Raw genomic sequence first — 24,299 nt, 5'->3', positions numbered from 1 at the left:
ACATTTAAGGCAGAGGCTCACTTAGTAGTAGTAGTAGTAGTAGTAGTATGACCTGGTCTAGAATTACAATTTAGGCCTACTCCAAATTATAGCACTACAATTCACTAAATTAACTCAAAATTCAACCCTGAAAAGAGCCGTTTCTTAAGAAAAGCTTCCTCCGCTTCACTTTTATTAAATCTATATTCATTTTGTTCCAAATTAGCAGTGAAGAGGGGCTTTCTCCTCTGGCTTTGTAGAATAATTTGCTTCCAAGTCAGATAGTTTCTTCCCCCGCCAGTGTAGTGAATTAAGATTTCCGATTCATCGTGTATTCCTAGGAAACAGAGTAGTAAAATGACATAGTTTTTGCCCTGGGACTCTCCACTATTCCACCCCTCCGCCGAAAAAAAGACAAAGAGTGTTCACGGATCACGGCTGTCTGCGGCTTGGTCCCTCCAGCTCTGAAAATTTGGATTGTTAGATCGGAAGCGTAGTACTGTTCGTTAAAATTGAGAAAATGTGTGTTTTTTCATTTGATCGAGTATTTCACATGACAACATTGATTTTAATCGTGCCATTCCTACTGACTCATTGTAATGACCTATGTTCATTTCAGTTGGGAAAATGGTCTTTCTGAGGATGTAAAAAGGCAGGTGGAGATTGAGTGTCTGCCATTATAATGTTCCCCATCTTGATTGTGACTGATGGTAGCCAAGCGGGCCTACCGTTACAACGAATATTCCCTAACCCAGTCTTCATATGAAAAAAAGACGTTTGGTGACTTCCTCATCGCGTTTCTAGGGTAATGTTAAGACCTATGGAATTTAATACAATCTTGCTCACAACATGTACACTATCTAACCTAGAATTCTGTATACAATGTAGAATTCCGTAGCGAAGCACAGGTACATCAGCTAGTAAAGAATATACTACACTGCAGGCAGTTTTTATCGTGCGACAGAGGCGGGTGAACTGCTCACTGCCGCCTCGTGGAGTATGATTCGCTGTTTTACCGCTAGCGGGAATGACGCCTCTGCTGGCGTTAGACCCGCCTGCCCGCTCATGGACGTGTCCACCCGCGGCGTGCAAACCGCCCGTGTAGACATCTCTACAAATACCCCTTAGTTCTGTTCCACAAGCGGGTTTGTAGCGGGCGAACAGCGGCGTTTTACCTGCTCGTGGAGAATCAGCCTAAGATAAATGTTATTAGTCCTATGACACTTACCAGCATATGACAGGAGGACGTCTGGAATATTGTACTTCAGTGTTGTGAAGCTGTCTGTTAAGTTGTTGCCCTTTAGGTAGTACTGGTACAGAACTGAAAGCATAAAGAATAGACAAATTTACATGTCTTAATAGTTGGGAAGGTTAAAATGAAAGAAGGGCAGACCAGTAACCTTAATGCATGCTCCTTTGAAACTGCAATAAGGGATAAATATTTACTGACTTAGTTTCACTCAGGGGTGTTTCTGTTGGCAGAAACCTGAACATTTCTCCACTGCTTTCTTCAGCTTATCCAATTTATTTCTAATGTTGCTCGTGCCAGTCTGGCTGGGGGTGTAAGACAGATATCCTTCCTGATGCCACACAACTTTTGAGGAGAAAATTCCACTCTAGGAACCACCGCAATTCAAACCTCGACTGTGTTATTGTTATGTAAGCAGTTATGCTCATGCGCTAATCACCCCCCTCATTGCACATTATGTAACTCCTAGAAAAGTCTAGGTATATAAATATTTTTAATAAACTGGATCAAGAATTTCAACCTTTCAAGACCTCTCTTTTTTTTTTTCCCATCGCCCTGACACATACAGGTCTTACGGTGGTGATGGGATAAGGCTAGGACTATGAAGGTAGCAACTGTGGCCTTAATTAAGGTATAGCACCAGTGTTTCGCCAGTGTGAAAATGGGAAACCACAGAAAACCATGATCAGGGCTGCCAACAGTGGGGTTTGAACCCACTATTTCCCAAATGCATGCTCACTGGTACGTGATCCAAATCACATAGCCAACTTGCTTGGTAGAATATCTATACAAATGGTTGTTGGAGAATCTTTGGTACTTCTTAAATGTATACTTTGAACAAAAACTGTACTGGCCCATGTCAGAGCAGTTCTCATTTCCACCTTCCTGTGGGGTAAAGATGTACATAATCCTTTAGGTCTGTAATTCCGGTGTACAATTATTGTGTGAATTGTATTGGTAAACTTTGTTGAATGTAGAGTTCATATTACAGTATGTTCATTGCCTAATCAATGATTCAAATTGGTGTACCTGTGCAGTGGTTAACATTTAAGGATCATAAATTTAACCAAAGAGAACTAGAGATTGTTGAACAATGTAGCTCTCCTGCATCTTGAAAAATATGTTCATTTTTATAACATTACAGTGTCAGTCTTCTGACATCAGTGAATTGTAAAGTTCCAAAGGGAATCTTGATCAGGGACTTGTTATAATTCATTTCACCCAATTTTCTGATGACCAGCCCTATGAGTAGTTCAAAATTTTTACAATACCAGCACATTAACTGAAGTATTTCTTGCAGTCTGGCGTACTCTTTTACCATAAGATACTGATGGTAAACCTTTTCAGTTCATATCAATCAACTGAACAAGTTGGCTGTATGGTTTGGACCATGTAGCTTGTTAGCTTGCATTGGGTTGAACCCCACTATCAGCAGCCCTAAGGAATGATTTTTCATGGTTTTCCACTTTTACACCAGGCATAATTAAGAGCATGGTCATTTGTCTCCTTCCCCTCTCTAATCCCATCATCACCAAAAACCTGTTTGAGTTGGTGTGATGTTAAATCTCTAGCAAAAGAAAAATTTAAACCAGATCAATCATCAGTACATTACTGATAATTAATGAAGAATCTTCCATATATAATTTTAGAGCAAAACCTAAATTACTTACCATCGTCTAAGAACTGGCCTTCATGTTTGACAACACTCATTATCATTGGACGACCTTTGAAGTCTGGTCTGCTCAGTGTTTCCAAAGGCATCTCAGTGAGGAAGTGTCCATCAAGTGATGGGTTGATTCCGCCCATTCCACTGTGCGCCCGAGTCCTTTCAGCTGCCTGCGAAAATGTTAACACCTTCAATGTTTTCCACGTCTATTTAATGAAATAGTTGATCTGTCTGTTATAGTTGAATACCGTGTGTGATTGCTCAAAAGAAGATTAAATAATGGTGTCCTCTAATTCAGTGTTACGAAATGTGTCTATACTTGTGGCTCACATAAATTATCCATGACTCAACAAAACGTACCAAAATGTTAGTGCTCTTAAAAACATACAATTTGACTTTATGCAGCCAACTTTTGGTTATTATCAAACTGATGTGTATAGAAATGTACTCGTGCATTTCTGCAGGCTCTGCCACAATTAAGACTTCACTCACAAAGACGTACCCAGGTGACAGAACTGCAATATGCCGATGACACCGCATCTCCTGCTCTAACACCTGCAGAACTACAACAGACAGTCAACTGCTTTAAAACTGTATGTGATCGCTTTGGTGTTGCCATTAAAAAAAAAAAAAAAAAAAAATAAAGGTACTTGCACAACCTGCTCCATTATTAACTCTTCCTGTGTTCAGTAACCCCAGCTTAGACATAACACTGGAACAGGTTGATCACTTTTCATATCTTGGAAGCATCTTGTCTAAACTGTGTACCTGCGAACAAGATGTTGATAAAAGAATTGGGGTTGCTCATGCAGAATTCAGACGGTTAATGCACAGAGTCTGCATGAATAACGACGTAAAACTGCATACCAAACTCATGGTGTACAAAGCTGTTGTCATTTCCATGCTGTTGTATGGTTGTGAAACTTGGACACTTTATTGCCGTGATATCAAAAACTTGACCGCTTCCACCAACAGAAAATGAGATTCATCTTGAATATTAAGTGGGAGGACTATGTGACCAACATGGCAGTTCTTGACAAAGCGCAGCTAAATAGCATTGAGGCAACAATCATCGCTCATCAACTGAGATGGTTAGGCCATGTACACCACATGGATGATACCAGGCTTCCCTGCCAAATTCTTTATGGGGAACTTTGCTCTGGCAGTAGACCTCATGGAACCCCTCTTAAGTGTTTTAAGGACCAGCTGTAACACATCATGAAGACAACTGGTATAAATATACAGATATGAGAAGAATGTGCTGTGGACCGGTCACTGTGGCAGAACACTACATCCACCGCTGTCAACTTTTTTTGAAAGAGAACGCCGCAGACATCAAGAGGCCAAGCGACAAGCAAGAAAACTCCGTCAGTTACAACCCCGCTCTCCTCCATCGATTCAGTGTGATTTGTGTGGGCGTATGTTTTATGTTTATTTTCTCTTCGTTATGATTTGGTTGAGGGTTTGGTTGTGGTCTGCTGTACTAAAGTCTGAGTGGAAACCTGCTTGTTCACATGCTTGGTTCTCATCTAGGAGCATTGTCAGCCTTCATTTATTATCTTTGAAAACAATTTGTACAGATTGGACATACTTATTGGCCTCTAGTTGTTCATATCATCCTTTGGTTATATTTTGTGTAGTAGAATGATGCTGCTAGATTTCCATTGCTCTGATGTTACTTCCATTTGTAGAATCTTGTTGAAAATTGTAGTGGTTGGTTTCTGACAGTAGAATAATAGTGTGACAATGAACACTGAGAGTACAGGGGTGCCAGCGGAAGGCTACAAGGTGACAATGTGTGTGGAGCCAGCATGGAACCGAACAGTAACCCTGGTGAATTGTTGAGGCATATGATAAAGAAACTCTGTAGAAGAAGCTGGTAGCTGGCTTACAATGAAGGAGGTGTTAAGAATGTTCTGGAAGAGGAAACTGCAAGAATCTTCCACTGGCCTATACCAAGAGCAAAGCCAACAACAGTCGGTTGGTCACAGCGGGTGAGTCGAGTTGTGAACTCCTATCAGGATGACACTGCTAGGTGACAGGCTGTGTTGGAGAGCTGGAGTTTACATCCCTACAATACGAGGAGTAGAGTTAAAGCGACTGTCAGACCACTTGACACAAGCAACGCTGCTGGATATCTCTCCTAAAGTTTAAATGGACTTCAACATGTATCACAAGCTGTTTCATTTACATCTAAGAATCCAGTTGAACTCCTCTTCAGACTTACACGCTTGATAACTTCATAAGCTTCACAACCTAGGCAGCATACTTGCATATTTAAAGAGAAGAATTAATTTGTTATATGAATGAGACTTGATCAAGCATCCTCTACTAGCTATACTTGCCATCTAACTAGCATCTTACTTCAAATATTATCAATAAAGACTCTTATTTCAATAAAGAAAATATTTTAATCTATAGAAGATTTTAAGTAATCCAGAAATCATTTTAAGCTAAACGTATTAATTTCTTGTATATACTGAAAAATTCTGTGTAAATATTTTGATTCCCATTTGACTTCAATTGTCAACCCAATATCAACATTATGAGTGTTTATATTATTTTATATTATCTCCATTAGATCTGAACATATATATGATATCCCAATAGAACTGTAAAACAAGATTAACCAATTCAATCCAAACATGACTATAATGTCCTTATACATCAATGTAAATTATTGTAAACAATCTGTTTTTAAAAATAGTTTTAATATAACATCCACTTCAGAGCTCTGACTTATAGTACAGAATTTATGGCTGATGATGCCTGCAATGACAGGTGAAACATGTACCATTACAACCTTTGAATGATTATATAAGTCTTAAAGACTGTAAAGTATGTAGGTGGTTTTAAATAAATTAATTGTAAAAAGGTTTTAATAAAATGAGCTGGAGTTTGATATGCTGGAAGGCTGTTTGTTCAGTTACGTTCATGAATATAAACTGTGTGAAGTGGAAAACTCGAACACAAGTGCACTTGTAAATAATCATAAATAGTAGTTTAATAAATTTAGTTGATTCTAAAATCATGCTACCTCTCTGAGTTGTGATTTTAGTATTAAGGACTCTGATAACTCATCACAATAGGTAAAACTTTACATCGTACTTTTCACCTTGTGATGCCACCACATTAATTAGGTGGTTGCAGCAACTGCATTTAATATCAGCAAATAAAATATAAATTGTTTAATAACTCTGTTACAAGTCATATGCATCATAATAGATAATCTAAAATTCATCAAAATCACACTTCAAGTATGTATGATTTCTCCTCCTCCCTCCCTCCCCCCCCCCCCCACCTCTCTCACCCTGTCTCTCTCTTTCTTTTTCAATGTTTTTACGTCTTTCATATTTCCTATTTGATTTCCACTCGTTCTTTTCTGCCCTCAAAGGTGTGAGGTTAACAAGTTCTGTGATTTTTTTTATTTGATTCTTTTCTCAATTCGGTTATGGGGCTTATGACCTTGATGCAAATGCCTCTTAAAATAATCAGTCAATCTATCAATCAGTCAATCAATCAATCAATCAATCAATCAATCAATCAATCAATCAATCAATCAGTCAATCACATACATACATTTTTGAAACATTAAGAAAAGATTAAAATATACGAGCCCAGTTACGTCACCAAACAAATGTATGGTAGACCCAAGTTACTCAGACTCTAATACACAAAGACAGGAACACATACCGGTATAAATACATAGACAAATCAGTGTGTGAAGAGGGAGGAACAGAATGAAGAGAAGTGTTGGTGTTTATGCTATATAGGGAAGTACCGGTACACAATAAGCAAACCTTTGCCTCTTAACACTAATTAGAAGAGGAGTAAGGCAGAAGTCTAATATTCTAAGAATGAGGATATCAGCAAAAGAAATGGAAGGACAATGAAATATATGAAAATGAAAGCCCTTAGGCTTTACAAAGCTAGTACCATCGAGGTTAGAAGATACCAAGAGTTGATCTTGGGATATTAGTTCGGAAAGATTAAAGTGAAGAGCCTGACACAAAAACATGGAAGTGATGCCAGATACAGCTAAGGGACGAGTGATCACAAACCCTCTCTTTTGAAATTTCCTCTTACAACTGTCACAAGATACTCGGAATGTATTCTACCACCCCCCAACACAGCAGCTGGAAAGTAGAAACAAGAACAATCTCTTCATTTTCATTCACTACCATCTTTACTTATGATGGGCTCTCTCCTCATCAGCCTCCATTCTCCTTCATTCATTTCATCTGAGCCTCTGATGAGCCCAATTTTGGTTCCTAGATTCATCAGAAAAGTGATTATTGCCACTCCTTACAGTGGCTATCTTTGTTTGTATATTACCTTTTCTTGTCTCTATCCATCCTTCTTTTCCTTTACTTCCCACATCAAGACTAAAGATCTCTTTACAAGGCCCCCACAACAAGTGTTTGTGCCCACCCTGCTGATGAAGCTGGGAGGCAGAAATGAGCCTGTCCCAAGCTGAGAAGATGTACCTTAATTAAGCCCATGGTCGTCCTAGCCCTTCCTACCCTGTTATTACTATAAGACCTGTCTGTCAGTAAAGTGTAAAAAAATTAAAGGAATTTTGCTTAGAATAGCTGAGTGCAAGGTAACTTACCTCCATGCTGTACACAGGGTCACAGGGCAACAAACAAGTGACAAATAATGCCAAAGAAAGATTGGAAGATGGGTAGATAAAAAAATATAGGTCATTGTGCGAGAAGTGAGCAACGGAAAGAGGAAACGGTGACAGACTTCATATTCTCATACACTTTTGTCCTCATCAATCTTACATGTACATTGTTTTTTATATTTACATCACACCGACAGACAGGTTTTATAATGTAAAGCAAGAGCTAAAAGGTTTCCACCTATTCAATGCATTTATTGTAACCTAAAAAAGTTACATGCATTGGAAACTAGTTTTGGTCTTGCTAGAGACCATTATCAGTCAAAATTACAAAATTAAGGCAAGACATACATTATAATAGATAAAATTAATAAAATAATAGTGTATTGCTGACATTCAGTGCCAGACAAGTAAAGAGTTGAATGATAAACACTCATCACTATCACACTTGTTCTAGTATAAGTTCTCAACGTTTTCTTCCCATTTGAAGAATGCACCTCCAGAAAATCCAGATCAAACACTTAAAATACTAGCACTTAGAGCTGTCAGTTACAGGTTCCATCCCCACAGCCCAGAAGGTGACAGCAGTGCCACTGAATAACAGCACTTGCTTTATCAAATCTGCAGAAAGTCATGATGAAACATGTACCATGAGAGATCCTGGATAGCAGGTAGATTTATAACAAGATGCTCTGCAAGCTTAAGGCAAGCTTGTAGTAGGCTTGTCTGTTCATAGGAACTCTCTCTTTATGAGTAAGAATTAGAAATTCTGCAAAAAAATTTAATGTGGTACTAAAGACTAAAGACTAAAGACTGAGTGCAAGATAACGTACCTCCATGCTGTACACAGAGTTACAGGGCAACAAACAAGTGACAAATAATGCCAAAGAAAGATTGGAAAATGGGTAGATAAAAAATATATTATTTTTATAATAATAATAAACACCAAATTTGAAGGAATTCGCCGACAGCTGTGTAGCTTGAACCTTTTTAATTGTATCGTAGACTCTATCATATATTACTTTGTTCTATAATATCTTCTTTGAATTTCATCAATAGTAATACTGAAGCTCACCTGTTGGTGCAATACTCACTTGATATTCATCATACGCTCTCACTATGTCGAGTGTATCCAAATTTTTTAGGCATTTTGGAACATCTCCAGTTGGGTCACAGCCTGCATATTTAGCTATAAGCAAGCTGTCGGTTACAGGTTCCGTCCCCACAGCCCAGAAGGCGACAGCAGTGCCACTGAATAACAGTACTTGCTTTATCAAATCTGCAGAAAGTCAGGAAAAAACATGTACAATGAGAGATCTTGGATAGCAGCTAGATTTATAACAAGATGCTCTGCAAGCTTAAGGCAAGCTTGTAGCAGGCTTGTGTAGAAAATCAAGTTTACAAAAATATGTTATTTATTGTTTCTATCACAGGTTTTACTCAAGTGAATGCTGTCATAGGATTTGTATTTCCTAGGAAAGATGAAAACCCAGGGGCACCCCAAAATTTTTGTGGGAGTCCCCAGCAACCCCACAAACAGTGGAAAGAAAGATTAAAAAAATAATAACAGAAGAAAAGAAAGAAAAAAGGGGGGGAATTTTTCATCATAGTTCTTAACTCTAGGAATACCAAGGTATTTTTGTCCCTACGTTACCAAGGGGAGGGGGGGGGGGGTGCAGGGAAGGAGCCCAGTAAGAAACTTTTGTTTGTTTTATTCTCAATCACAAGTGAGTTATACAGATATTTCATTTTATTAATTATATCTGATTCATCCAAAAGTTCATAAAGAGTAATTGATTTCAGAGGTAGTTTGCTAATGATTGCTTTTACATGTACATTAAATTGTTCTTTTTCTGCCTTGTTAAAATTTAAAACTTACCTGTACAGTACCATGACACAACAAAAATTGAGTGACAATGCAATCATGCATGTCCATAATTAAGAAATAAAAAATTGAACCTCGAAACTGTGGCTCTCTTTATGAGTGAGAATTAGAAATTCTGCAAAAAAATTTAATGTGGTACTACAGACTTAAGACTTTCAGTTTCTCTTTTATTTTTATTTTATTTTTATTTTTTATAATAATAATAAATGCCAAATTCGAAGGAATTTACTTTTTTTAAGTGTGTGTGTGTGTGTGTGTGTGTGTGTGTGTGTGTGTGTGTGTGTGTGTGTGTGTGTGTGTGTGTGTGTGTGTGTGTGTGTGTGTGTGTGTGTGTGTGTGTGTGTGTGTGTGTGTGTGTGTGTGTGTGTGTGTGTGTGTGTGTGTGTGTGTGTGTGTGTGTGTGTGTGTGTGTGTGTGTGTGTGTGTGTGTGTGTGTGTGTGTGTGTGTGTGTGTGTGTGTGTGTGTGTGTGTGTGTGTGTGTGTGTGTGTGTGTGTGTGTGTGTGTGTGTGTGTGTGTGTGTGTGTGTGTGTGTGTGTGTGTGTGTGTGTGTGTGTGTGTGTGTGTGTGTGTGTGTGTGTGTGTGTGTGTGTGTGTGTGTGTGTGTGTGTGTGTGTGTGTGTGTGTGTGTGTGTAATCTTTTACTTTTTCTTGATTAAAACACACCTTTACCTTTTATATGAATTTTATGTCAATTGTACATAGACTTTTGTGGACTTTGTTTGTACTCATTCATTATTGTTGAAAAAGCACATAATAAAACAATAGTTTATTTTTTCCATCAAGTATTGCTCATTCAAAACCACCTTAAACTGCATTTTCTTGAGGGACCTTCCTCTCTTTGGACTGTGAGTTTTTACAATTTGCTTTATATCGTACTGACGCAGACAGGTCTTATGGCAATGATGGGATAGAAGTGGGAAGGAAGTGACTGTGGCCTTGCTTGAGGTACAATTTATCACAGTATTTCACAAAACACTAAGACTTAAATACTTTCAAGTTGAATGTTAATGATATTAGCAGCTGCATCATAAAGCAAGTACAGAATCTAAATATTTGATACCTGATCCCAAATATATGTTGCCTTAAATTTACTGAAAATAATACAGTAATAGTTATGTGAATTTTTCAATCCCTCAGGTTAGTCAGTAACCCCTAGAGCAGGGATGGCGAACCTATGAAACGCGTGTCACTAGGCGACACGCAAACACGACTTCTGTGGCACGTCAGACAAATAGGTCAAACATCTACCAACATAGCATATTTTAACATTACGCTTAAGTATGCCACAATTAATTCTATGGCCATATTTTTTATACATTTTCCTGGGTTAAAGCAAAAATACACCTTATTCTTAAAAGTTGTCTGTTTTTGAAATGTACTTTTCAGTGATGTTTGCAAAATAAATCATGAAACATCCAGTCGAATAGGCTTGTATGCAATGTAATCTAATACCTAAACAAAGTCAAATGTGGGGGTTTCATGATGATAACTGGTGGCACACTAGACAGTAAAAAGTGATAAACAAGACCTTAACTGACATGATAGTCGGAAAAAGTTTGCCATCCCTCCATCGCCAGATGGCGAAAGTACCTGAAAGGCTAACAGAATGGGTCAGACTGCTCTACCATGATCTGAAAAGTAAGATATAATCAGTTGCTGGATCATTGGGTGATTTTCTTGTTTCTGTGGGATTACATTAGGAATGTGTTCTCTCACCTCTCCTCTTCATTACAGTAATGGATACAGTCACAAGAGATCTGCAGAAAACTGCACCTTGGACTCTACTCTATGCTGATAATAAAATTGACCTTCAACATCAAGACCAAGCTGGAATGACTCCCTTGCAGAAGTTGGCCTGTAGCTCAATATGAAGAAAACAGAATATCTCACTACAGATGTAAATGATTCAGATACTATCAAAATCAATTGTGCTGGTCTACCAATAACAAGGACTTTTAAGTACCTTGGCTTGACAATTACTGCTGACAGACCCCTCAGTGCAGAAATCTCTAACTGTTAGAAGACTGCATGGCGTAATTGGTATTCTGTGACTGGTGTACTTAGTGATAAGAAACTAGCCCAGTTGCCTTACATGGTGCTCTTCATCAAAAGAAGAGGGAAAATTACTTGCCATCATGGAAATGCTAAGGTGGATATCTGGCTTAACACTGTATGACCATATCACAAATGATGAAGTTCAGAGGCAATACAGAGTGATACCAATCATTGAAAAAATGAGAGAAAGCTGTCTACACTGGTAAGGGCATGTACTTCGAGCAGGAGCAGGAGCAGTAGTAAAGAGTAGGTTTACTTTGCAAGTAGAATCTGGTAGGAAAATTGAAGCAGCAGTGGCATGAAGATCTCAAAGTTACAAGTGTGCACTCTGATCAGGCACATGATCATGTAAGGTGAAGACAGAGAGCCAAAATAATAGACACTGCCAGCAAGTGGGATACATGCTAAGGAAGGAGAAGAAGAAGAAATGAAGTTTTCAATTGGTAAGAAATTTACGTGTCATGTTTTAACTATTTTACTAACCTTGTGTGAGAGGACTGACATACTGTACAGCGGCACTGGCTGCCCCAGCACTCACTCCAGATATAGTGATCATGTCTGGATTTCCTCCGAAGTGTTGGATGTTGTCATATGTCCACTGCAGGGCCGCCAACTGGTCATACATTGCTGCATTACCTCCAATCTCCCCCACATGAAGAAAACCTGGACATTAGAACACAAATTCATTGATGGCTTTTCTACGGGGAGACTTGTTTGATCTTGAAAAAACAGATTAAATATTTAGTTTTCACAAACTCATGTTTCAGAAACTTTGGTAATGAGGAGAAGGGAAAAAAGCAGGATCCCGGTCAGTGAAATTTATGAGAAATAGAATAGGATTAACAGAAATGGATAAGATATGAAGTTGTGAGTTTAGAGGAGTAATGCTACTGAAGCAGTTGCAGGATAGGGTAGAGGAATCAGGCTTAGATGGTATGGACACATGAAGAGATACCCAGGAAGATGCAAGGGTTGGGAGTAGAAGGTAGGAAAACAAGAGGAAGACCAAGGGACTACAAAGTATATTAATCATGGGAAACACACAGGAACAGAACGTACCAGCATATCACATGAAACTCTTTCTTGCATGAAATATTCAAAATACCTTCTGTTAACATTGATACATGCATCAGCCTGCCATTGCATTGAGTCATGAATGTGCTGATGGATCCTTGGAGTATGTGATGATGGTGAGATGGTGGGATGACAGAAGGTGATGGAGTGGCTTGCATTCTAAACAGAAGCTGTTCAAGATGATGATGATTGTACTTCAATTAATCTTCCAGTCATGTCAGGTACATATATGCCAGAGGACACAGCACTAATGACTGTGAATTTGGGTATGGATACTACTGGTGCCGTTTCAAGTCCTATCTTTCTGTGTATGACTCAATTCATTGCTTACTCCTATGAATAGGAAACAGGGATGTGTCTTAAGAAGTACAAGAACTTCTCTTCTTGCAGAGGTACGGTAATATATCTCATGAGCCTCTTGAGAAGACTAATCATGTTTGTTACACAGAGCACGGTGTGTGTTAACACTCTGTGATGTCTCGGTCAATGGATACATCAGGAGGGGGTTTGGTCTTCCATTCACAGCAAATAGCACAGACACATCTGATGGCTGGATGAAGGTTGGTATGAGGTCAGATTTATCCCAGTCAACCCATGAAGCAAATAGCAGAATCTGAGCCTTTGATATAAGATCGATGGGAAATATTTGCACCCTTCTGTTCATAATGCATTGAATGTAATATTTTTAGTGCACATACAGGATGTAATAATAACGTACAGCCAAACATTTAGGACATCAGGACACATTCCTTACACATAGAAGAAGAAAATATGTTATGTTTTCATGGGTCTGGAAATGCTGTATTTCTATATTAGACCTCAGTTTCTACAAAGTATATTAATCATGGGAAACACACAGGAACAGCACGTACCAGCATACCACATGAAACTCTTTCTTACATGAAATATTCAAAATACCCTCTGTTAGTATTGATACATGCATCAGCCTGCCATTGCATTGAGTCATGAATGTGCTGATGGATCCTTGGAGTATTGCATTTGGTTTTGCAACCTTCCACAGTGCGGGCAAGAGGATTCTCAGTATCTTTACTAAGGTCTTTATACACAAGAGCTTTCAAATGCCCCCACAAATAAAAGTGTAATGGGTCTAGGTCTGGAGAGCATGCAGGCCAGGGAGCATTTCCGAACCCATATCCATATAACATATTTTCTTCTTCTATGTTGGACTTAAAATTTGACCTACCTTATAGTTACACTCTGTATATGACTGCCGAAAGAAAGACGTAGCCTGGGAGTATTTCACACAGGTCCAAGAAAATAAAGTGCAATGTAACATTTGTTCCCAGCAGATGAATTTTGAAACCAAAAATACATCAGGCTTGTAACATGCTCCCCTACATCATGATGTCTACCTTTTCAACTGCTCTACTTCTGCTCTTACCTCTGCGTGTGTTCCGTTCGCTCACTCAGCCCGCTGTGTGCTTCACAACTGCTCGCCCTCCGTCCCCTCCCCTCGGCCGCTGCTTGTCTACATTACTTTGCGCTCTGGTACTTTCTGGACTCTACTTTTACGATATAAAAGGCTCGCTCTGGCCTCGAGCTGGGAGTCGGACTTTTTGCAACGAACTGTGTGGAGGGAGGAATCCATCATTCGTATATACGGCTGGTCCGTATGCGATGTTTTACTTTGTCTGCAACTCAAGATCTGAACCTACGACCGCTGGCTGGGTGAGCAATATTAATCTCTTTGTGCTTTCTACTTCTCAATTCTGGAAAACTATTTTGCGTTCTCTAATATGCCATTCCAGCTGAAAATGTAACACTACTCTTGTTGTGGCTACAAGACAACATTATAGACCTGTATGTTCATTCTCAAGTCCATATTTGAATTTTCCAAATTTTATTCTCCATCTAAAAATTGGTAACTAACCTGGTGAACAGACGCAAGAACTGACAGTCGTATCTGTGACATTCTTGGAACTCTCTTCTACGCCTGGTTTTTGGGAGTGAGCTTACTACTTTTCTAAATTTATTCGCAGGCTGTACCTTTTTCTTTCCCTTCGCCAGCCCTTGGACGTAATTTTTTCCTCCTTTATTCTTCCTTTTATCCTATTCTGGGGGTTTTGCATATTTTACAGTGGTCTTTGTAAATTTTAGAATTCCTTTTTGATATAGTGTGGTGTATATTCATAGGGAACTTGACATTTGATTCTAGTCAATCTTTTTTTGTATCAGATCTCCATGTATACTGTGGCGTACCAGCCTAGTGTTGATAATTTTCTTTCTTTTCCGCTTCAATCTGTTGCCTAGACTTATGGCGTTACAATTCCTATTTCGATTGTATACAACTGAATATAGTCGTTTATTCAATTAATAATTGTAACCTTGTTCTTGTGATCATTTTTGTTGTTTCTGTTGTTACAAGTGAACTATGTAGTGTGAGTGGAATGTATTTTTTTTTTTTTAAGACTTTATTGGCGAAGTACTATATAATGTTTTATTTATTATGACCTAACCTGTACTGTTATTTGTAGAGCATAAGATAACGTAATGACCTAACCTGTACTGTGTAAGATTGGTGACGTGCATTTGTAAATAGTAGAATTCTGTTCTATAGTTCCTGGAAAGATCCAGAACGTGACATAACGTTTGTACAGGGTGTGTTACTTTGTTTGTAATGTATTCTAGAAAATATTTCTGACTGTTCTGGAAATACGGCATTCGCGATCAGGCGTATTCTAGAATGTTTGTCAAAGTTCGCGATCGAAAGTAAGGTTGTGATTGGTGAGTCTAGGTGGTGATAGGGAACTCGGGCACGCTGATTGGCTGCCTCCAAGGCCGGAAATTCCTATATATAGTGAGCGAGGCAGTGTTCGAATTAATTCTGTATCCTGAATTCTGTCGGTCTTGGTCTATCTGTCTGCGAGCAGCCTATCTGGTTGACGTCCCCCGGTTTCCGGGATGGCACTCTCCTCGGGTAAGCACTCTTGAATTCCATTCCTGCTAAAATTTCCGTAATGTTCCGATTTGCTTTTCAGACAGGAGTCTGCCCTAACCTCGCCTAGATTCACCAAATTAGTTACTTATGACGCCTTAGTTTTTCAGCTGGGCTTACCTGTTCGTTTCCGAGGCATTCCCATTTCTTGTTTCACTAAAATATGTAGAATGTAGTTTAATATTATTTCCCTTGGGGTTTGCCTCTGGTAGTTCTGTATCACTTTAGGTATGCTAAGTTTTGGATAACCTTTTTCACATCACTGTATATTGCATTGTACAACTGCATTGGTAAATAGATGTATAGTTGATTTGAAATTTGAATTTACACTGCTACGAAACAAGCTATGTATATCACTGAACTTATAGCTCGTAACTTGGAATTGTATGTGAAATGTATTTGTAAAATTATTTGGTAAATAATATTCTTCAAATCTAAGGATCACGGCCATTTATTTCGGAATCCGCTATCTAAGCCATGTCCATGCCTTTGGTAGGTTCCCAGCCCTTTTCATCTTCCCGGTTTGTTGTTCACTAGTTGGCCCTACTGATATTTACGTACATGTTTTGTTGAAGATCCGCGTAATGCCAGCTACTGTTCTGAGTGTGTAGTGATTTCTTATATTGTGTAGTTTGCTCTTACCTTCCCCTTTTAACTCTGTTTGTGCCTTGTTTGGTGTTACCGCTTGTAGTAGAGGTAACACTATAATACATGTGCATTATGAAAATTTAACTGATTGTATCTTCCTGATTACTGTCCCTCCCTAATTCAAAACTCCTTGTCAACTTGTACTTACCACGTATACTTCTGGAATGGTCTCAGCGTAACGCTTCTTTGCAAACTCTGCTTATTCACTACGATTTCATTCTGAGTACTTATTTTAATGGAGAGGTGGTTAAAAGCTGGCCACGCATTTTGTTAAGGTGTGCACTGTTTTCACTGAATACCTTACCTCGCTTTGCCCATGTTTGCTTGCGCTACCACAGTGGTCAGACTAGTGTCTTAATTTACTGTCGACCTTTCTGTGCTACGTGTTTTTTCATGATACTTGCTTATTTGGACTATTCTATTTATCTACGATAATTAACTTTACTTTTATTCGTCACGTCCATCCTTTTACTACCACCTTCCACTACCTACCGCACCACAAAATATTTAGAGTATTTGTACATCCCACGTTTCAGGCTGATTTGCCACTTGGAGAGCCATGTGATGTTTCTAGACAGACAGGCAGACACCAGCTAGTTGCTCTTCTACTTTTCAGGCTGTGATTGCAGCTTAAAGTGTCTTTTGTTCTTCATTCCTGTGTTGTGGATAAGAAGTTATAATTTTACAGTTAATTACAAAGTTAAAAACATTACAGTGTTTCACCCTAGTATTTGAAGGCTGAAAAGGCCTAAGAGCTTGAATGTGGAACCAAACATAGAAATACTGTAATCTTAGCTGCTTCTCGATGCAGCTTAGGAAAATCTTCCTTCGACAAATTCTCGTAGAATTTGAGCAAAGCCTTTGTACTGGAAAATAGATCATCTTATCACATAATTATTGTCCCACAGATTTGACTTTATCGTCACGACTGACAAAAATATACGAAAGTTCCCAGTTCGATTGAAATGGACTTTCGGAAGTTTTTGCTTTCTTCGAAACAGGTTGCTCGATTATTATGTTGTTGTCTTGCACTTATCTATCTCACTGATAAGCAAGCCGTCTATCACTGTACGCTTCATCGCTCTCAGCACACTACACCATCTGAGTTGAGCCGAGTCGTACCGATGCACTCTGTGCCTCGATTGCATGCGTGAGATTTTGGGCGTTTGAGGGCCCTGTTATTAGGTAAATGAATATAGTAAGTGGGATGTGCACAGGTTCTGAATGGTCTATAAAGGAGCTACTAGCTTAAAACATGTTTACATGGGTTTGTATAAGAAGTAACTGCATACAATTGGGGATTTGCTGTATTAATTTTCTGAGATGTGTGTCCTTGGGTAATTGGTTCTGCTACCCCAGATTCTAAATAGTGTACAGATTATGAACCAATTTAAATATGCTGTATGGAAGTGAACTGCTGCAGAAAGAAAGAGAATATAAGCCTTTGAAATGTGGTGTTACATAAGAATGCTGAAGGTACAGCGGGCAGATAAAATCACAGATAAGAGATAGTGTATCTAGGTGAAGCTGGCCCTGCGGTCTAAGGGTAGCAGCTGTTCTCTAATCCGGAGGTCCCAGGTTCAATTCCCAGTCAGGTCAGGAATTTTTACCTGAATCTGAGGGCTGGTTTAAGGTCTACTTAGCCTGCGTTTTTGTAATTGGGGAGCTGTCTGACAGTGAGATTGCAACCCTGGTCTAGAAAGCCAAGAATAATGGCTAAGAGTATTTGTTGCACTGACCATGTTTCACCTCGTAATCTGCAGGTCTTTGGGCTGAGCAGCAGTCGCTTTTCCCATCAGGGCTGTAGCACTGTGTGTTGGAGAAACTAGAGGAGAATGATTTGGTAAAATTTGCTCAGGAGAAGATATGCTGTAGTTTGATAAATTACATCTTGTGACATCCAGGAGCTGGTTCTCTTCTCCCATCGACCGCTGGTGTTCTTCAGGTGAGACATACAGATTACATTGTGTAAACTACCTTTTCATTCATCATTCTCCAGATGCTGAGGGAGCTGGGAGAGTCACCAAGTTACAGAGCACTAAATCCCATTCTGTGTTCATGGGCTACCCATCTTTGTAGGACGCTTTGATATACACTTTTCAGTGCATTCGAACTACTTCTACCCTTCAAGTATAATTCTATCTTCACGTGTGTGCAGTTATTCCCTGTGCATCTAATGAGAACATTTTTGTTATTAGTTATGTCTCTTGGTTTCCTTCATCCCCGTCCCATCTCACATTCTACCCACATCTTGTTTAAATTTTGTATGATTCATGGTACATAGATTTATGACACTTGTATAAGAATTTAGCTTTCTCTAACTACGTTGATTAATGTCATTGTCGATCTTCTTGAATAGGATTACTTAAACTTATATTCTCTTTATTCCACTGTTCTATACATTCTCCTGGTAGATTATTCCTTGTAAACAGTTTTGGTACTAGTCTCTGTACATCTAGCGATCTAGATCAACTATTTAAATTAAAGTTTTTGTTGTCAGCCTTTGTAATCTACTCACACTATATCTTGTCTCAACTTGTGAAATTTGTCTTAAATTCCCATTTGAATTATTTATGTCATTCTTTTGTACCCCACTGGTCGATAATGTACACACATATAAATTTATTGAAGTAAAGGTTGTTGTTATTACATTCAAAACTATCTTTCCTTTAATTGCACACATTGCTATCACCCTTTTACATCCCGGATCCCTCTGGGCTTGTTTTGCACTGTACACAATAGTGTTGTTGTTGTTGTTATTATTATTATTATTATTATTATTATTATTATTATTATTATTATTATTATTATTATTATTATTATTATTATTATTATTATTATTATTATTATTATTATTATTTATCTTAAACTTAGCATGGTAGCAGAGTACAGCATAGAAATGAAGAGATTAGCACAGAATGAAATGATGACCCAGGAACAAGATGCATTCTCTTAACATCAGTGGACAAAAATTCTAAAAGCCTGGTGTTTCCTATAATTAATCGAGAAATTGTTGGAAAGAAAGAAAGTGTATTGCTTATGTTCTGTTTGGAAAGTAAATTGCTTTACGTGGCAGATAGCTTTAACCCTTCGAGTACCAAGGAGTGCAATTGCGCTCCTCTTGGCTCTTGCTAAAACTGCCCAGAGCACAATCATGCTCTTTTTTATTCAACCTTGCAATTTGGTCTTAAAGCAGGTGGCATTCTTAGCATACTCACTGTAAATAGGCATGGCACTAAGAAGATTAATTTTGTAGATCAGAATAAACCTATTAAATAATTTCTCACCAGGTTTCTCTAGGTAGTACTTACCGAGAGGTCCCAGTCGGTACTGTGTTGCAACAATCACCATGTCGTGTTCGAGGAGAAAGCCTGGTTTAACACGTTGGCTCGAACCTGCTGAAAAGGCTCCTCCATGAATGTAAAACAGCACAGGGAGCTTGCTAGCATTGTTCACCTGTAATGACATATGCTCAGGTTCATAAAAGTGTTAGTGTTGAACTGTAGAAGTATTGTAAAGAAAGGAATAGAATTAAGTAATTTAATAGGTATATATTTACCAGATATTGTAATAGGAGTTGAATCATGGCTGAGAAATGATATAATGGATGCAGAAATTTTCTCACGGCACTGGAGTGTGTATCGTAGAGATAGGATAGGAATGGTGGGAGGCAGAGTGTTCATTCTCGTGAAAGAAGAATTTGTAAGCTACGAAAAAGTTAAAGATGAGACACATGAAATTCTAGGTGTAAGGCTCATTTCTTAAGATAATAGGCAACTTGATATATTTGGAGTGTACAGATCGGGAAAGGGTAGCACTGACGCGGATTTGGAATTATTTGATAGGAGAGTCAGCTATATGGGAAATGACATGGAAAGAAATGTGATTGTAGCGGGAGATCTGAATTTGATGTAGATGTTGATTCCCATAGGGAACCTAAAATATTTGTCCCGAATGAGTAAATTTATAATACCAATATAAATGGTCCGTTATTGGACATTATAAATTTTCCAGCTAACTCATTCTTGGTTGCCTGCGTTTCGCCCTTGTGTGCTAAGTTAGGCTCGTCAGTTGGGACTTAGCACACCACCCAAGACGCAAGGCTAGTGCATACCGGGGAGGCCACTGCATAGGCTACTTGAAGCCACGAGCAGTGCCAATGCACTATGAGAGCTATGTCTCATTTTCAAAAATTGATGCCTGCCTGGCCATGAATTGATGTAGATGTTGATTCCCATAGGGAACCTAAAATATTTGTCCCGAATGAGTAAATTTATAATACCAATATAAATGGTCCGTTATTGGACATTATAAATTTTCCAGCTAACTCATTCTTGGTTGCCTGCGTTTCGCCCTCGTGTGCTAAGTGGTATGTTTCGAGCTGTCAGCGGAGAGATGGCATGGAATGACATTAGTAGATGAATAAGTTTGAGTGGTGTATAAGTAGGAAAGATCACAATATGAAGATAAAGTTGGAATTCAAGAGGACAAACTGGGGCAAATATTCATTTATAGGAAGGGGAGTTAGGGATTGGAATAACTTACCAAGGGAGACGTTCAATAAATTTCCAATTTCTTTGAAATCATTTAGGAAAAGGCTAGGAAAGCAACAGATAGGGAACCTGCCACCTGGGCAATTTCCAATTTCTGGATTCACAATGTATCAAACTATTATATACAATAAATAATACTTCGTTGTTGTTGGGGAAATGCAGGTGTAGACAGCAGATGAGCAATAATTTCACTATCATTTGTTTTGCCATATACTGTACATAGCAGGATAAATGTTAGGAAAGAGAGAGAGTTACAAAATAACTAGTCAAATTATTATTTATAACTATTTACTATAGAGTATGTTTACGAATGAAGCTATTCTTATAGAGATTTCAAGCTATTGGACATTAATGAGATAACAGTGTGAATAGTAGGTCTCATAAATAGTTTTTTCCCTTGAATTCTGTCCAGGTTGAGTAGTTTACTGATTTTTATGCTGTTGTGAGTCACATGTTATCTCTTGAAAACTCCAGATTTAAATTTAAGTTATTTATGAGAGTTAACATGATATCTTGTTTATCTTTGATGATCTTTTGTTTTCTGTTTGTTAAGATGAAAGCTATTGCTTTTCACTGCCATCTTGGTTAACATACCCTCTTAAGTTTTTCTGTATGTGGAACACCAGATACAAATTTATGAAAATATCAATACTTTTTGATCTTTTTGATGTTCCTGTCTATCTTTCTACACGATGATGATGCTTGTTGTTTAGAGGGGCCTAACATCTAGGTCATTGGTCCATCTATCTTTCTACATATAACTTGATTTGTACTTGTTTGTTCCTTTCCATTACTTACACTATATTAACACATTGCTCTTTCTCCTTTTATGTATGTTTGTAGGTTTTTTTCACCTGCATTCATATTTTTTGTCTCTTCCCATTTTTTACAAGTTGCTTTGCATCGCACTGATACAGATAGTTCTTATGGCAACGATGGGCAGGAAAGGGTTAGGAGTGGGAAGGAAGTGACCGTGGAATGAATTAAGATCAGTGTTCTCCCCAGGAATTTTTGTAAGCCGGGTGGGGAACTATTACTTCAAAAATGAATGAGAAAATTTCAATCTATTCCCCTTAGGCATTACAATAATATCAGAGAGGTAAACGTTAACTGCAAAATTGAACTATTTCACTTTTATCATGAACAAGACAAAATAAGATATTTCTTTTTCTACCGTTACAAAAATTGAATTTACTTGTAGCATGACACTTTATATATATATATATTTTTTTTTTTCTTGTTTGAGGTCCAGTTGTCTGCAGCTCTTACATAATTGAATTCTTTTGAATCTTGTCCCTCTAGTGAAATCAGCAAATTGTTGAGTGTGGTCTGTTTCATACGATTCCTCAAACAGGTTTTAACTCTCTTCAAAACCAAAACCCCCCTTCACATTCAGCTGTACTCACAGGTATGGGCAGTCCAATAGCAGCTAGTCTTGCTAAATTTGGGAAAGATTCCTTAAGCTCACATGTTGTTGAAAACTTTATCATTATTTGTTTAGGTCTTAACCTGATGTAGGACTCTCCTTGGAATGTTTTTGATGCAACAGACCATTCCAGTTTAGCACTATTGTAATTTATGACTAGAGGGCTTCCCATTTTAGAGTAGAAATCAAGAAGCAACTCAGAAGCTTCATTCTGATCTTGATTTTTTTGCATTAAACACTCTTGAAAAGCGGGAAATGATGGGCATATCTGGAAATCTGTGTTCTAGATGTTGGATAACAGTATCTATGTGCTTGTCATAAATTGTTGTCTTGAAGGTCATAACACCGACCCTGTGGTGTAGGGGTAGCGTGCCTGCCTCTTACCCCAAGACCCCGGGTTTGATTCCCAGCCAGGTCAGGGATTTTTACCTGGATGCTGGTTCGAGGTCCACTCAGCCTACGTAATTACAATTGAGGAGCTATCTGACGGTGAGATAGCGGCACCGGTCTAGAAAGTCAAGAATAATGGCCGAGAGGATTCGTCATGCTGACCACACGACACAGGCCTTAGGGCTGAGCAACGGTCGCATGGTAGGCCGTGGTCCATCGGGGCTCTCGTGCCATGGGGTTTGGTTTTTTGAAGGTCACAATACCGACATCTGAATAAGTGATGTGGAAGTCTGACCACTCACTGCAAGATGGTGATTGAGACTTTGAAAACGATTTCTTGGAGTGTCTTACAATTGTAAGACGCTGAGCTATGTGGCTTCTAAGATTAGCTCAATTTCTGTCAAGTCACTATCTTGCATTTGCCAAGCTCTAGACAATGTGCACAGAAGAGGTAAGATATCTGAAAGCATCACAATTGCAGCTAAGAAATTGTATGTCTTCATGCACTTGCTTAAGCCTTCAGCTGTAATATCATTCCTTTCAGTGGCCCCTCTTTCAAGTGCAGCAACAACACTCACCATAGATCTTCTTAGAGACTGTACAGCAGAGTCATGAGAAAACCCTCTAGTATCACTGGCCATTTTAAATTTAATTTGAGTGCTCTCCACTATATTCTAGATTTCAGTTAAACCAGGAATCATGACTCAGGAATTTTGAAAAAAAAGATTTGTCTTAAAATATCATTAAACTTCACCAAATAAGGCACTTCAGCTGCTACCTGGGCACTAGCAAGTGCCAAATTTTTAACCCTAAATTTTCATGGGTTTCAATTAGTTTATTTGTTATGGTCTCAGCTTTACCATCAATGATGTTGCAGGTTGACACAAAACTAACATTAACCTCTTTTTCAAGTTGGTTGACATATTTTATGTACACAGAAAGTTTCTTCAGTATGGAAATATCTGTAGTTTCATCATACAGAACACTGAAATAATAGTTCTTTAATATTTCACATCTAATTTCTGAAGCTCTAACATCAAGTAACACCTGCATTATTCTTTCTTAAGTATAATTAGCATTATCATCAATATTAAGATATTTTAAAAATGTACAACCCATAGCCTTGCACTGTTCGAGCAATTTTCCATATAATGTAGTGTGTGGAAGCATCTCTCTGCAAATTGTTTAAAATAGGCTCATAGTCATCTAAACTCTCCTCTCGAAGTAAATAATTTTGTGTGGCTATTTCTAGCCGAGTGCAGCCCTTGTAAGGCAGACCCTCCGACGAGGGTGGGCGGCATCTGCCATGTGTAGGTAACTGCGTGTTATTGTGGTGGAGGACAGTGTTATGTGTAGTGTGTGAGTTGCAGGGATGTTGGGGACAGAACAAACACCCAGCTCCCGGGCCACTGGAATTAACCAATGAAGGTTAAAATCTCCGACCCGGCCGGGAATCGAACCCGGGACCCTCTGAGCCGAAGGCCAGTACGCTGACCATTCAGCCAACAAGTCTTGCACACAGTATAATCTGCCAAGTCACTTCCTTCTTTGTCGGTTTCTCCAATGAACATTTTATACATGTGGAACATAACATACCATTTTCTTTCACAACTAACCATGTAAATTGCTTAAATCAATCAATGCTGATGTCCAATAAGTGGTGTTTAGAAGAATGTTTCACTTGTAGTTTTTCATTTTGAATACTTTCCACTTCACCAGATGTGCCGGCCTCAGCAATGTCTTTTTCGGAAATCTCATCTGGTGTTGAATTATTACTTTTACTATGTTCTTT

General features: G+C 38.5%; 1 protein-coding gene across 2 annotated transcripts in view; it reads right to left on the bottom strand.

Moving 5' to 3' along the window:
* Window positions 1-24,299, bottom strand: part of LOC136866218 (acetylcholinesterase) — an 88,486-nt gene that overhangs the window by 28,711 nt on the left and 35,476 nt on the right. For both annotated transcript variants that reach the window (XM_067143000.2, XM_068226653.1), the window contains exons 4-8: window positions 19,450-19,594; window positions 11,944-12,123; window positions 8,613-8,797; window positions 2,899-3,064; window positions 1,208-1,300 (exon numbers count right to left, since the gene is read on the bottom strand). In XM_067143000.2, the coding sequence (XP_066999101.2) occupies window positions 1,208-1,300; window positions 2,899-3,064; window positions 8,613-8,797; window positions 11,944-12,123; window positions 19,450-19,594 (769 nt within the window). The remainder of the gene's footprint in view (window positions 1-1,207; window positions 1,301-2,898; window positions 3,065-8,612; window positions 8,798-11,943; window positions 12,124-19,449; window positions 19,595-24,299) is intronic.

The sequence above is a fragment of the Anabrus simplex genome, chromosome 3 (genome assembly GCF_040414725.1).
Source record: "Anabrus simplex isolate iqAnaSimp1 chromosome 3, ASM4041472v1, whole genome shotgun sequence".
In the NCBI taxonomy this organism is placed as follows: domain Eukaryota; kingdom Metazoa; phylum Arthropoda; class Insecta; order Orthoptera; family Tettigoniidae; genus Anabrus; species Anabrus simplex.
Note: the sequence above shows the minus strand (reverse complement) of the source record. Positions and strands in the feature narration are given on the sequence as shown.